This window comes from Pituophis catenifer, unplaced genomic scaffold (assembly GCF_029215685.1).
Source record: "Pituophis catenifer annectens isolate HBS135680 unplaced genomic scaffold, rPitCat1.0.hap2 SCAF_12, whole genome shotgun sequence".
NCBI classification, from domain to species: domain Eukaryota; kingdom Metazoa; phylum Chordata; class Lepidosauria; order Squamata; family Colubridae; genus Pituophis; species Pituophis catenifer.
In genome coordinates this window covers 24,065,316-24,079,070 of record NW_027256892.1, presented here as the reverse complement: position 1 = coordinate 24,079,070, position 13,755 = coordinate 24,065,316, and the positions used below count along the sequence as shown (strand labels likewise).

The window sequence follows — 13,755 nt, the reverse complement described above, 5'->3', positions numbered from 1 at the left end:
GAGCGGAGGAGGGGGAAGGAGGAGGAGGAGGAGGAGGAGGAGGAGGAGGAGAAAAAGACTGTGGGGTCTTTGGTATTCTCTGAGTTGGATTATTTTCTTACAGATGTTTCATTACCCAACTAACTAACTTCATCAGTGTTAGAAAGGAGTGGGGTGTGCGGAGCAGAGGAGGAGAACATCCTCCTCGTGTGGCATCTTTTTTCCTCTGCTGACCGGAAGTCCAGTTCCCCCACCATAGAGTCTCCTCCTAGCACCGCATCTTTTTTCCTCTACCTCTCCTAACCGAAAGCCCAATCAATTGTGGAGCCGACCAGCGACAGGGAGACGCAGCAGAGGGATGAAAGAGCCACATGTGGCTCCAGAGCCACAGGTTGCTGATCCCTGATCAAAAGAGGCAGAAACAAGACTGGATCCAAAAGCGTGAGCTCGCTTTTCAACTCTTTAACCACAACCATACGAGACCAGTAACTCCCATTAAAAGGAGGTGAATGTGGCTGGGAAATTTCCCATGGATGGCGGAGGAAGTCCACACTTGTTCAAGCGGCCAATGTTGAAAAATATTGATTTAAAGGCAATCGAATCTTTCGCTTTTCTGGATTACACCAAGCCCCAGCAGAGCGAAGGATGATTTTCTATTGTTCGTTTATGTTTACAACTTAATGTTTTAATATCGCTCTTGCGATCCGGCGAGATCCGGCCATGAATGGTGTGAATGAGTTTTAATATGTTTTTAATTTTTAAATGTTTTTTTAAAAAAATTTATAAACTTTATTAAAACACATATAAAAAACATTTACAAAACATACAACGTATAAGTAAATTTTCTTCTTAAAGCAGTATTTCGTAGTGGTTCTTCAATTAATACAGTTGTGATACAGTTTAAATGTTTTTTTTATAATGATTTTAAATGCATTGTGAGTCACCCTGAGTCTTCAGAGAGGGGTGGCATACAAATTGAATTAATAGATAAATAAATAATAAATATTTGCTACGCTTGCTTTTACGAGGCCGTAAGCTGCCCAGAGTCACCTTACAGTGAGATAGGCGGGATATAAATTTAATTTAATAATAATAATAATAATAATAATAATAATAATAATAATAATAATAATTAAAAAAAAAAAAAACTCAAGCTCTTGTGGGACTTTAGGATTCAGACTGACAGGCACTTGGTCCACAACACACCTGACATAACAATAGTTGAAAAGAAAAAAGTATGGTTCATTGACATTGCAATACCTGGTGATGCACGGATTGAAGATAAGCAGCAAGAAAAAATCACAAAGTACCGGGACTTGCAAATTGAAGTTGAGTGACTGTGGAAAAAGAAATCGTGTGTTGTCCCGATTGTAATTGGAGCCCTTGGAGCAATACCCAAAGGGCCACCCCGCTATTTAGAAATTCTAAATTTGCCGGACTTGAACGTTTTGACTCTACAAAAAACCACCTTACTCGGAACAGCTTACATCCTCCGACGATACCTTAACAGTTCCTAGGTCCTTGGTTAGGACTCGAGATGCTGAGCTATTAACCAGCCTCAAAGGCTGTGAATCTCACTAAAGATTAAATAATAATAATAATAATAATAATAATAATAATAATAATAATAATAATTCTTCCTCTGCCGGTAAGTCTCCCTACATCTATTGGTAAGGCAGTCTCCTCCCATCCTTTCTCCCTGGCCCTTTTTCTGTTTGTGGAGAGATCGCTATCACAAAATCTTATTCACCCTGTGGCGCAATCCAAAACGCATTTCGCCCCACCACATCGTTCTGAGCCCACACAGTCCTCCTGCCCCAGAGCAGGTGGGCATCTATATCGGCTCGGTCAGGCCTCCAGGACTGGGTGGGTTTCAGGGGTCTTCCAGAACCAGAGCCTCCCCATTGGAAGTTTGGCTAAAAACATCTCCCACTGTGGACGTCTCCTTCTAAGGTATGCATGCAAGAAGGAAAGGGAAGCTATCCTGTTTCTGGAAAGGGCAGGTTTAAGATTCAACGCCTCCTGCTCCACCAGGTAAACAGACCTTGGTGGGCTGGCTGCTTCTTCCCCACCACCCACCCTTGCACACGAACACAACACACTGCACAAACACACAAACACACACCGAGGCTTCCCTCCCTCCCTCCTGCTCTGCCCCACCCTTTTTCTCCAGGGCTGTTGGGACGCAGCCCAAATGAAGCTACTAATATGCAAATGGCCCAATTTGCATGGGACTCCGGCCAGGATGCATAATAATATTTTTTAAAAAAAAATAGATGGAAAAAAAAAAAAGGAAAGAAAGATTGCCCGGGATGAGAAGTGTCACGGGGGTGTGGCTGCAACTCAGGTAATGTTCTCACCTGCCTTCAGTGCAGTCAGGAACACCGGCCGAGCCAGAGGTGCGAGCCGCAGCTGGACGGCTGGCAAAGAGGCTGAGGAAGAACTCGGCAGAGGGGGGGAAGCTGGCAGCCCCACGGGCCACCTCGGTGGGTGGGGGCTGGCCGGGGTGCAGCAGGTATTTTCCCACCAGCAGAATGGTGAATCTGGACTTAACGCACACAGGTAAGACAACCTAAGATATCAGTGGTGCCCCGATCCGGCTGCCAAATTGCTTTCTTCTCCCTGGGATATTTGAGGAGCATCGTGCTTTACAGTAACAAAGTTGGAAGGGACCTTGGAGGTCATCTAGTCCATACCCCTGCTCTCGCAGGAAACTAAGGATTCGAACCGCCAAACTTCCGAGCTTTCTGATCAACAAGCTCAATGTCTTTGCCACTGAGCCATTAGTGATACAGATTGAACGTTGACATGAGCCAAGAGAGTTGGGTAGGGTTGCTGAGGAGCTCTCAAAGCCATCAGGGTGGGAGGGGGGTTGAAAGATTGGGGAGGGGGGCCTAAAGGGGGAAGGTGAAATCGTCCCCTCCAGGTATCATCGTAAGCCTCCCGGCAGGTGGGGAAGCTCCATTTCACCTGTGTATTGTGCCAGTTTTCTCTCTGGGTTGGATAGTGAAGAGTCAGCGTTGGGTTAGCTCTGTCCCGAAAGAAAGCAGTTGCCCTTTGTACATGCTCAGGAAATCTCTCTCGGTTGCCAGCTCTGGCCCTGGAGAGTCCATAAAGAAGGCTACTCATGGGATTATTACCAGTAGTAACAGCTCTGTTGAGAGCATCTTGGCTTAGGGAACCGGGACTTGGGTTAAGCGGTGAGGCGTCTGGCTATTTAAGCCTCGTGGATTTAAATGGTGAAATGATGGCGCGTGTCTTGTAGGGTGGATTGCTTACTTTGCACTAAGTTGTGAGTGTGTGAATTCATGAATCCAGAGGATCAAAGGGGAAAGGTGAATTATTATTATTTTTTTAAAGATCTCAGCATTCAACCTGAGACTAGCAATGGATCCCATTCTGTTTGGAACAAAAAAAAATGGCAGGATCTGAATTCCAGACCACCTTTTCCTGGCATCTATTCCTGGTTAGCAATTCCATAAGAGATTAACAGAATTAAATAGACTGAAAGAACAATACAAAGCTTTTTCTACCACCTTCTGCTTTTCCTGCTCATATCTCTCTTCTCCTCCTCCTTCATCTTTTCTTTCTCACCCTCCCCTAAATCTTTCTCTTCTGTCTTTTCTTTTTATCCTCCTTCTCCTTCATTCTTTCCTCCTCCTTCTTCTTCTTCTCCTCTTTCAACTTCTCCTCCTCTTTCCTCCTCCTTCTCCTTCACCTTTATTTCTCTCTCTCTCGCTATATAATCTTTCTCTCTCTCTAATCTCTCTCTCTCTCTCTTTCTTTCTCTCCTACAATATGAGGAAAGAGGTCACTGGGCTTTGGAGGACATGATACTTGGAGGACTTTGGGGCTTGTAGGGAACTTCTTCAGGGTGGCCATCAGAAAATCCTTCAGAACGTTTCTTGTCCCACAGAAATGCCAGTGTGTCCAGTCAGGAGTGAAAGGGAATTGATGTCTAATAAAGACATGGCATTGTGGAAATGTAGCATTAAAGTAAGTTTTCTGTGAGACTTTTGGCATTTGGTAATGTTCTAAGATAGATGATAGCTAGTGAGGGAGAGAGGAGAGAAAGAGAGATAGAAATTATATAATGATAGATAGATAGATAGATAGATAGATAGATAGATAGATAGGCGAGAAAGAGAGAGGAGAGAGAGATTAGATTAGATAGATAGATAGATAGATAGATAGATAGATAGATAGATAGATAGATAGATAATAGATGATAGATGATAAATAGATGTAGATAGAGATAGATAGATGATAGATGATAGATAGATAGATGAGAAAGAGAGAGAAATAGGAGAGGGAGAGATTATAGTAGATAGATGATAGAGAGATAGATAGATAGAGAGATAGATAGGAGAGAAAGAGAGAGAGTAGAGAGAGAGAGATAGGAGAGAGAAAGATTATAGAGATAGATAGATAGATAGATAGATAGATAGATAGATAGATAGATAGATAGATAGATAGGAGAGGGAGAGAGGGGAGAGGGGAGAGAGAGATTAAAGAGATAGAGAGAGATAGAGAGATAGAGAGATATGAGAAAGAGAGAAGAACAGAGAGAAAGAGAAGGAGGACAGGGAGAGAGGGAGAGAGGGAGAGAGAGAGAAAGAGAGAGATTAGAGAGAGAGATTATATAGTGAGAGAGAGAGAGAAAGCAAAGGAGAAGGAGAAGAGAGAAAGAGAGAGAGAGAAAGAGAGAAAGAAAGGAGGAGACAGGGAAAGAGAGAGAGATTAGAGAGAGATTAGAGAGAGAGAAATATTATATAGTGTGTGTGAGAGAGAAAGCGAAGGAGAAGGAGGAGAGAGAAAGAGAGAAAGAGAGAGAGAGAGAAAGAAATGCTTATAGTAGCAGAAAAAGAAAACGAATAGCTAGAAAACCAGATGCCCATGAAACAATTCTACTTCATTTTTAAATTTAAATGAAAACCTAAGGCAATCTCCCCCCCCCAAAAAAAATTGCTTACATTGGCCCCAAATCTCCTTTCTTGGGGGCATCACCGGGAACCTCAGACAGGATGAAGCATTGTATCTCTTGTTGGTATCCAAAGTATTCCGGATTCTGATTTACAGCAAGAACTGAGGTCCGAGATTCGCAACCTCTGGTGTTATTATTCCATATTGTCTTCTTTGCGTACTGTTTCTCCTTGACTCTCCCAAAAAAGAGCATAGTTCTGTAGCTCAGGGGTCTCCAACCTTGGCAAGTTTACAACTTGTGGACTTCAACTCCCAGAAGGAGTTGAAGTCCACAAGTCGTAAACTTGCCAAGGTTGGAGACCCCTGCTCTAGCTCATTAATGGCAATGAAAGTAATTGCATTTTGTGTGTCCATAGTTCCAAAAATAATATTTTCATCCTTTTTAACCTGTGCGGGATGCTAATCTATAACAAGAATCCCGCAAGGAATGGCCATGCAAAGTGCAGGAAAGACACGGGGCAAACAAAGTCCTTCATAGTTCTGCTAACATCTAGGAGAGATGGCTCAATGCATTTTCGTTGATCTTGAGAACTTCTTGAAAACAATGTCAAGTTCTGAATTTTGCCAGGACTTAAAGATTTGCAAAGCACAAATTCAGAGTGATGGTTTTGAGGTATGAAATCCCAGCTAGGCAGTGGTGAAATCCAAATTTTGTTACTACCAGTTCTGTGGGCATGGCTTGGTGGACATGGTGTGGCTTGGTGGGCGTGGCAGGGAAAGGATACTGCAAAATCTCCATTCCCACCCCACTCCTGGGAGAAGGATATTGCAAAATCCTCATTCCCTCCCCATTCCTGGGGGAAGGATATTGCAAAATCTCCATTCCCACCCCACTCTGGGGCCAGCCAGAGGTGGTATTTTCCGGTTCTCTGAACTACCCAAAATTTCCGCTACCGGTTCTCCGAACTACTCAAAATTTCCGCTACCGGTTCTCCGAACTGCTCAAAATTTCTGCTACCGGTTCTCCAGAACCTGTCAGAACCTGCTGGATTTCACCCCTGCAGCTAGGCTACCTGAAGGATCCTTTCTTTTGTAGAAAGTGATCTAGTTATTGAGAACTTCATATCCCATCGAATTTATGATTGCCTACTTGTCCAGAAGACCAGGCAGGAGGAGTTCAAATCCTGTGGATTTCTTCATGGTGGGGTCACTTTTCCTGTCTCCTTCACTACATCTGTTCACTCAGCAGCTTCTCTGGTAAATCGTAGGCGCCACTTTGATGTTTACCTGGACTTCAGTCTAAGGTGATGGCTGAATTGAGTTCCATATTAATCTGACGCTTGCTATAATCTTGTTTTTCATTGAAGAATTGTAAACATTGTAAGCCTCGTAGAGAGCCACGCATAGCTCGAGGAATAATAATAATAATAATAATAATAATAATAATAATAATAATAATAATAATAATAATAATAATACAAAGACCTGGAAATAGAAATAGAATGACTGTGGCAAAAGAAAGCAAAGGAAGTACCAGTAGAAATAGGCGCCTTGGGTGCAATCCAAAAACATATGGACCATCCCTTGAACATCCTCACTATCGGTCAATTGCAAAAGGCAGTTTGACTTGGAACAGCTTACATCCTGTGCCGAAACCTTCAACACCATTCAACAACAAACATTTGCCTATCCCAACTCTTTGGAAAGGACTCGATCGGTGAATTAAAATACTAAATCCAGTCTAAACATCTGTCTGACTATGCAATGTGCCATATTAATAATGATGATGATAATAATAATGGCAGGAGTCTCAGCTTGAGTTTGTTCAGACGTTGTTTAACAAATGTATCCATAACAATGACCTGATTAGCAAAACAGTAGTCCCCGGCTCTATCTTTGGATCAGCTAATCATTCAGAGTAGACATCCCTTTTGTAGATTAGTCCTTCATGAATAAATATGTCTAGCTAGGCAAATGTAAGCAGAACCTTCCGTATCTATTTTAATGCTCAGTTTTTCTCTCTCAGAGAGACTGTTGCAGCATGGGATAACCAAGAGTTCAAGTTCCAACCTGCATATTGATTAAACACATTGTTGTTAGTTGCGAAGTCATGTCCAACCCATCGCGACCCCATGGACAACATTCCTCCAGGCCTTCCTGTCCTCCACCATCCTCTGGAGTCCATTTAAGCTCATGCCTACTGCTTCAGTGACTCCATCCAGTCACGTCGTTCTCTGATGTCCCCTTCTTCTTTTGCCCTCAGTCGTTCCCAGCATTGGGCTCTTCTCCACTGAGTCCTTCCTTCTCATTAGGTGGCCAAAGTATTTTGAGTTTCGTCTTCAGGATCTGGCCTTCTAAAGAGCAGTCAGGGTTGCTCTCCTCTAGGACTGACCAGTTGGATCGCCTTGCAGTCCAAGGGACTCACAGGAGTCTTCTCCAGCACCATAGTTCAAAGACCTCAATTCTTTGGTGCTCAGCCTTCCTTATGGTCCAACTTTCACAGCCATCCATTGCAACTGGGAAAACCATTTATGGTTATGCATGATTAAACATACAGGCCACCAAATTTCAACACAGTTCTGGGCAACCTGCAGAATAAAACGTTTAAGCCAACTTTGTTACAGTCCCCAAAGAAGCAGTTAGGGAGTTGAATTGGTAGAGGACAGGGGTGAAATCCAGCAGGTTCTGACAGAACTGGTAGCGGAAATTTTGAGCACTTCAGAAAACTGGTAGCGGAAATTTTGAGTAATTCAGAGAACCAGCAAATACCACCTCTGGCTGGCCCCAGAGTGGGGTGGGAATGGGGATTTTGCAGTATCCTTCCCCTGCCATGCTCACCAAGCCACGCCCACCAAGCCACACCACGTCCACCAAGCCATGCCCAAAGAACTGGTAATAAAAAAATTTGGATTTCACCACTGGTAGAGGACCTATGGAATGGCCTTGGAGAACGAAAGGAAGAGTCACCATCCATGGTCAGATAAACAGAATTTGATCCTGGCTAAAAAAAGTAACTTGAAAAATCATCTCAAACAAACCCTCCTCTAGTTCAATGAAAACATGCAGAGGGAAACTCATTCAGACCATGCAAAATTCCATTATTAGAGCTGTTACAAGAACATAATCCTGGTTTATGTGGCACTGATTTTTTTTTTTTTTAGTCTGATCTACTTTCATGGGTTAACACAGACCATGTTCAAGGTTTTAACCTGGATATTTCTACTCCAATTATGACATTAGGAGGGGAAAAAATTCAGAACATGAGAGTTAGTATCTGTAACCAACTTGTGTTGATGTAATTATGCTGATTAACGAAGTGTAGAAGCGATGGATTATCTTGTTCCTGTAGAAAGTTTGTGCTGAAGTTTTGGAAATCCAGAAAGAAAAAGAGTGAGAAAATTAAAATCCTGTTTACTATTTAGCCAAGCAAAAGGGATCGGGAAGACTGAAGGCTAGATAGTTTGAAGTTGGAACAACAGGAGTATTTTTGCTTGTTGGTTTATTTGCACATTTGTTGCCCTGTAGATTCACTTTTTTGAAGGGATGCAGTGACTCAGTGGATAAGACGCTGAGCTTGTCGATCGAAAGGTCGGCAGTTCAGCGGTTCGAATCCCTAGTGCCGCATGACGGGGTGAGCTCCAATTACTTGTCCCAGCTTCTGCCAACCTAGCAGTTCGAAAGCACGTAAAAAATGCAAGTAGAAAAATTGGGACCACCTTTGGTGGGAAGGGAACAGCGTTCCATGCGCCTTTGGCGTTGAGTCATGCCGGCCACATGACCACGGAGACGTCTTCGGACAGCACTGGCTCTTTGACTTTGAAACGGAGATGAGCACCCCCCCTCTAGAGTTGTGAATGACTAGCACATATGTGCGAGGGGAATCTTTACCTTTATCTTTAGATTCACTTTTGCAAACTATCCCAAAACTGTTATTGTGATTAATTTGTTTTATAGCCTGGATACCACAACACCATTGTTAGAAATGATAGATTTTAGGAGATAGGTTTTAAGATGAAGAAGTCTCACCTTGGCCACGAAACTGGCTATTAGAATCTTCTAATTCCTCTGGACCCTCCTTTCCTCTTTTATCCCGAATTTCTGAGCAAATGGAAACTGCTTTCAAGATCACCTCCAGACAGTGGTAATCCCCAGATGTTCTCTTTTGTTTCAAACCAAGTTGTCTAATGGTATGAGAGATGCGTCATCATCTCCGACAGCTTTCACTGAGTTGGGTCTTCTCTTTCACACATAGGATAGGATAGGATAGGATAGGATAGGATAGGATAGGATAGGATAGGATAGGATAGGAGAGAAGGGAAGGGAAGGGAAGGGAAGGGAAGGGAAGGGAAGGGAAGGGAAGGGAAGGGAAGAGAAGAGAAGAGAAGAGAAGAGAAGAGAAGAGAAGAGAAGAGAAGAGAAGAGAAGAGAAGAGAAGAGAAGAGAAGAGAAGAGAAGAGAAGAGAAGAGAAGAGAAGAGAAGAGAAGAGAAGAGAAGGGAAGAGAAGAGAAGAGAAGAGAATGAAGAGTAGAGTAGAGTAGAGTAGAATAGAATAGAATAGAATAGAATAGAATAGAATATTGGAATGAAGAGTAGAATAGAATAGAATAGAATAGAATAGAATAGAATAGAATAGAATAGAATAGAATAGAATAGAATAGAATAGAATAGAATAGAATATTGGAAGGAAGGGTAGAGTAGAGTAGAGTAGAGTAGAGTAGAGTAGAGTAGAGTAGAGTAGAATAGAATAGAATAGAATAGAATAGAATAGAATAGAATAGAATATTGGAATGAAGAGTAGAGTAGAATAGAATAGAATAGAATAGAATAGAATAGAATAGAATAGAATAGAATAGAATAGAATAGAATAGAATAGAATAACCAGAGTTGGAAGCGGACCTTGGAGGTCTTCTAGTCCCAACCCCCTTTCCCAGGCAGGAACCCCAACACCCACTTCAGACAAACGGTTATCAACATCTTCTTAAAAACTTCCAGTGTTGGAGCATTCACAACTTCTGGAGGCAGTTATTCTTTTCATGTGAATGTAGGGCCAAAAGTAAAGCATTTTATGTTGCACCTGGCCTTCAGACTGAACAAAGAGAGTCTAAACAGTCTTGTTGCTTCTGTACATTAAGTGTCCATTTTAATGTACATTATAACTAGAAGGAGAAGCAACGGATGGGAAACTAATCAAGGGAGAGAAGCAACCTAGAACTAAGGAGAAATTTCCTGACAGTGGAAACAATTAATCAGTGGAACGACTTGCCTCCAGATGTTGTGGGAGCTCCATCACTGGAGGTTTTTAAGAAGAGATTTGACTGGGAGAGGGCAAAGCTCCTGCCTTGAACAGGAGGTTGGACTAGGAGACCTCCAAGGTCCCCTTCCAACTTTGTTATCTGAATGGGCCACCATCAGTGAGCTGTTGGACAGCATTACTTGGTCTGTTGTGCGGATGTTTGGGTGGTTTAGGGGTGGGGAATTGTGGTGGGTGGGGGTGTGTTTGGGGATTGTTATGTGTGTTGGACCTGGTCTTTGGGTGTTAAGTGAATTTCGTTGTATGGGTATACTGTGTATACACGTACAATTTATTTTTATTTATTTATTTATTTATATTTAAATTTATATACCGCCCTTCTCCTGAAGGACTCAGGGCGGTGAACAGCCAAAGGTAAAAAACATAAAATACAAAATTTAAAAGCAATTTAAAATATATTAAACAATTTGAATACCCCATTTAAAATTCAAATTAAAATTAAACAATTGAAAAAGTTAGGCCAGCCCGGCTTGTTGAAATAAAAAAGTCTTGAGGGCCTGGCGGAAGATACGTAAATCCGGGATCGTCCGTATCTCCGGGGGGAGCTCATTCCAGAGGGCAGGTGGCACAGAGAAAGCTCTCCCCCTGGGGGGCCGCCAGTTGACATTGTTTGACCGACGGCACCGCGAGGAGCCCCTCTCTGTGGGAGCGTACTGGCCAGTGGGATGCTCTCGGCGGCAGGAGGCGGTCTCGTAAATATCCAGGTCTTAAGCCATGGACAATAAAGTCATTTATTTATTCATTTATTGAATGAACGGTGGGCTATCTTTAGTGTGATGGCAGGAAGATTGCATTTTTGTAATGATGGTTCAGAAGTAGGGAAGAGTTGACAGATAAGTCAGTCACATGCTGGCCAGAATGAGAATCACAATTGCTTCGGGACACATACCGGGGTTTTTTTGCTTGTTCGTTTCTGTTTCTCAGTTTAATAATGGGACCAGCCAAATGATTGCAGTGGACGCTTATCCAATTCCTTGCACGACAGTTAACAATTTGACAAGCGATCTGCTCGCACGACATCCTAGGACAGTGATGGCGAACCTTTCGCTTACCGAGTGACGAACAGAAATGTGCTTTGCGCCCTGCATGTGCTTGCTTGCCATCTGTGGTAACGTGTGGCTCCTCCCGCACCATCTGCGCATGTGCACATCTTTTGCGCCTGCGCACTAACACACAATGTGTGTGCAATTTCATCATATGCACATGCACACAGCTTTCGCATGTGCAATGCACGTGGACAAACACTGTCTGCGCATGCACGCACAATCTTGCACACATGCGCAAACATGCACGCATGCACAGGAGAGCTCCAAAGACCAGCTGGGTCCCCTGAATTGCGCGCATGCGCACCAGAGGCGCAGGTGAGCTTGGCGACGGCTCGCGTGCCCGGAAAAAATGGTTCTGCGTGCCACTTCCAGCACACCTGCTTAAGGTTCGCCAACACGGTCCTAGGAATTACTCGTCCTCTTTAAGGAACCTCGAACAGCAGCTCCCAGAGACCACAGCCAAAAAACGAGGACAGAGAAATGCTGAACCGAGCACGGACCCGTTTCGTTCGGTTTTCTGCTGAAGAGGCAACTCGCTTCGGGGTTTCAAAATGCCACTCGCCACCTTGGTAGAGCTGACGCCTGCCGTGGAAAACTTCAAAGCCCTCTTCTCTTCTGCAACACGTTGGCTTGGGTGCAAGCTTTCCTTCTCGCCGTCCAACTGAAGCAACGAAGCTGTGTGGGAAAGCTGACGGGTGAAACTTGCTTTGTGGGGTAACGAAACCGACAAGTCTGGCTGTGTTGCACAAGGTTTGAGAGGCTTGATCCTCGTTAGTTAGCTAATTAATCCAAGTTTCCCCTTCCAGAGACCAGGACATCAGTTCTGGTGAACTAGGGCACGCAACGATGACCGTGACATCGAAGAGAAGTAGCCGAGCAGCCTAAATTTCTTTCCCCCATGCAAAAAAAAAACAAAAACACCCCAAATGTGAAGAAGGCACCCTTCTAGAGAGACAACCTCGTGCCAAACACATTTCCTACATGACATTGCCAATCATGTGCTCGGTTGCGAGCCTGAAGGCGTGCTCACCCAAGGAATTCACAAGGCGGTTAGCTGCTGATGCTACCTGTGACGAGATTCTGTTCCCGTAACCAGCCCGTTTGATGTTAAATCCAATTTAATTATAACTGGCAAGTTGGCAATCGCTCCGAGCAGCCTCATCTGGAATCTCCGTTCGGTTTCTTTGTGCTGGAGCCAAGAATCGAAGAAAACTGGGAACAGGTGTTCTTAGAACTTAGCTGTTCCAAGCTGGGGTTCTATCGGGATTGGCATTCGATCAGGATGGGGCACTCCAAAACAAAAGGATGCCCCTCGGTGCCACGGCAGATGGCAAGGGATGGAAACGTGTGCCAAGGCGGAGTTGAGTTGAGCACTGTTTGTTTCGTTCAGCTCAGAAAGCTCATGTCTTGGTAGATCCACAATCTCTGATCACGCACGGGGTGTTTTTTTTTTCAATGCAGTAGGTTCTTATGGTACTGTTTCATTCGGGTGCAGCTCCACCTATGCAGGAGAAGTTTCAATCCACTTTCTACCCAGCGCCCTAAAAAATAGAATTCCCAAGTAACCTAAACCCTACTGAGAAATAGGCAAATAGGATGGCCTTGTGAGTTGACCCAGCGCCAATCTGCTTCTACAAACCAGGATAGTCTGAAAATATCCCAGCCAAGTCTTGTTTTGGGATTAAGAATGGCAGTTTATTGGAACTTTGGGACCGATCCCAGGACTCTTAACATAATTTTTTTAGACTGAAAACGTTATCCTGTCCCAGGGGTGAAATCCAGCAGGTTCTGACACGTTCTGGAGAACCGGTAGCGGAAATTTTGAGTAATTCGGAGAACCGGTAGCAGAAATTTTGAGTAGTTCAGAGAACTGGTAGCGGAAATTTTGAGTAGTTCGGAGAACAGGTAGCGGAAATTTTGAGTAGTTCAGAGAACTGGTAGCGGAAATTTTGAGTAGTTCGGAGAACCAGTAGCGGAAAGTTTGAGTAGTTCAGAGAACTGGTAGTGGAAATTTTGAGTAGTTCCGAGAACTGGCAAATACCACCTCTGGCTGGCCCCAGAGTAGGGTGGGAATGGAGATTTTGCAATATCCTTCCCCCAGGAGTGGGGAGGGAATAGGGATTTTGCAGTGTCCTTCCCCTGCCATGCCCACCAAGCCACACCCATAGAACCCGTAGTAAAAATAATTTGGATTTCACCACTGTCCTGTCCCTAAGGCCCACCATCTTAAAACAGAGTTTCCCCCTTTGGCAAGTTTGTTTAAAATTGTTTAACATTTGTGATAAAGCCAATCCATCATGAAATCGTGAACTTGGTGGTTTGTTCCCAGTTCTCCAGGGCAGGACCAAGCAGATGTTATTATTATTATTATTTACTCCGAACAATTGCTCAATGAATGGTCACACAAGTCAAAGGCTACCTGTATTTCTTTGGAGCATCTCTGAACATCTTTTGTTCCCCTCCCTAAACTCTTGCATTATCTTTCACTATTGCTG

At 43.7% G+C, this 13,755-nt stretch overlaps 1 protein-coding gene across 1 annotated transcript in view; it reads left to right on the top strand.

The window, feature by feature from the left end:
- Positions 1–2,329: 2,329 nt before the first annotated feature.
- POU2F3 (POU class 2 homeobox 3) overlaps positions 2,330–13,755 on the top strand; it is an 84,768-nt gene continuing 73,342 nt past the window's right edge. The window contains 2 exon segments of the mRNA XM_070952355.1: positions 2,330–2,431; positions 2,433–2,541. Of these exon segments, the coding sequence (XP_070808456.1) occupies positions 2,330–2,431; positions 2,433–2,541 (211 nt within the window).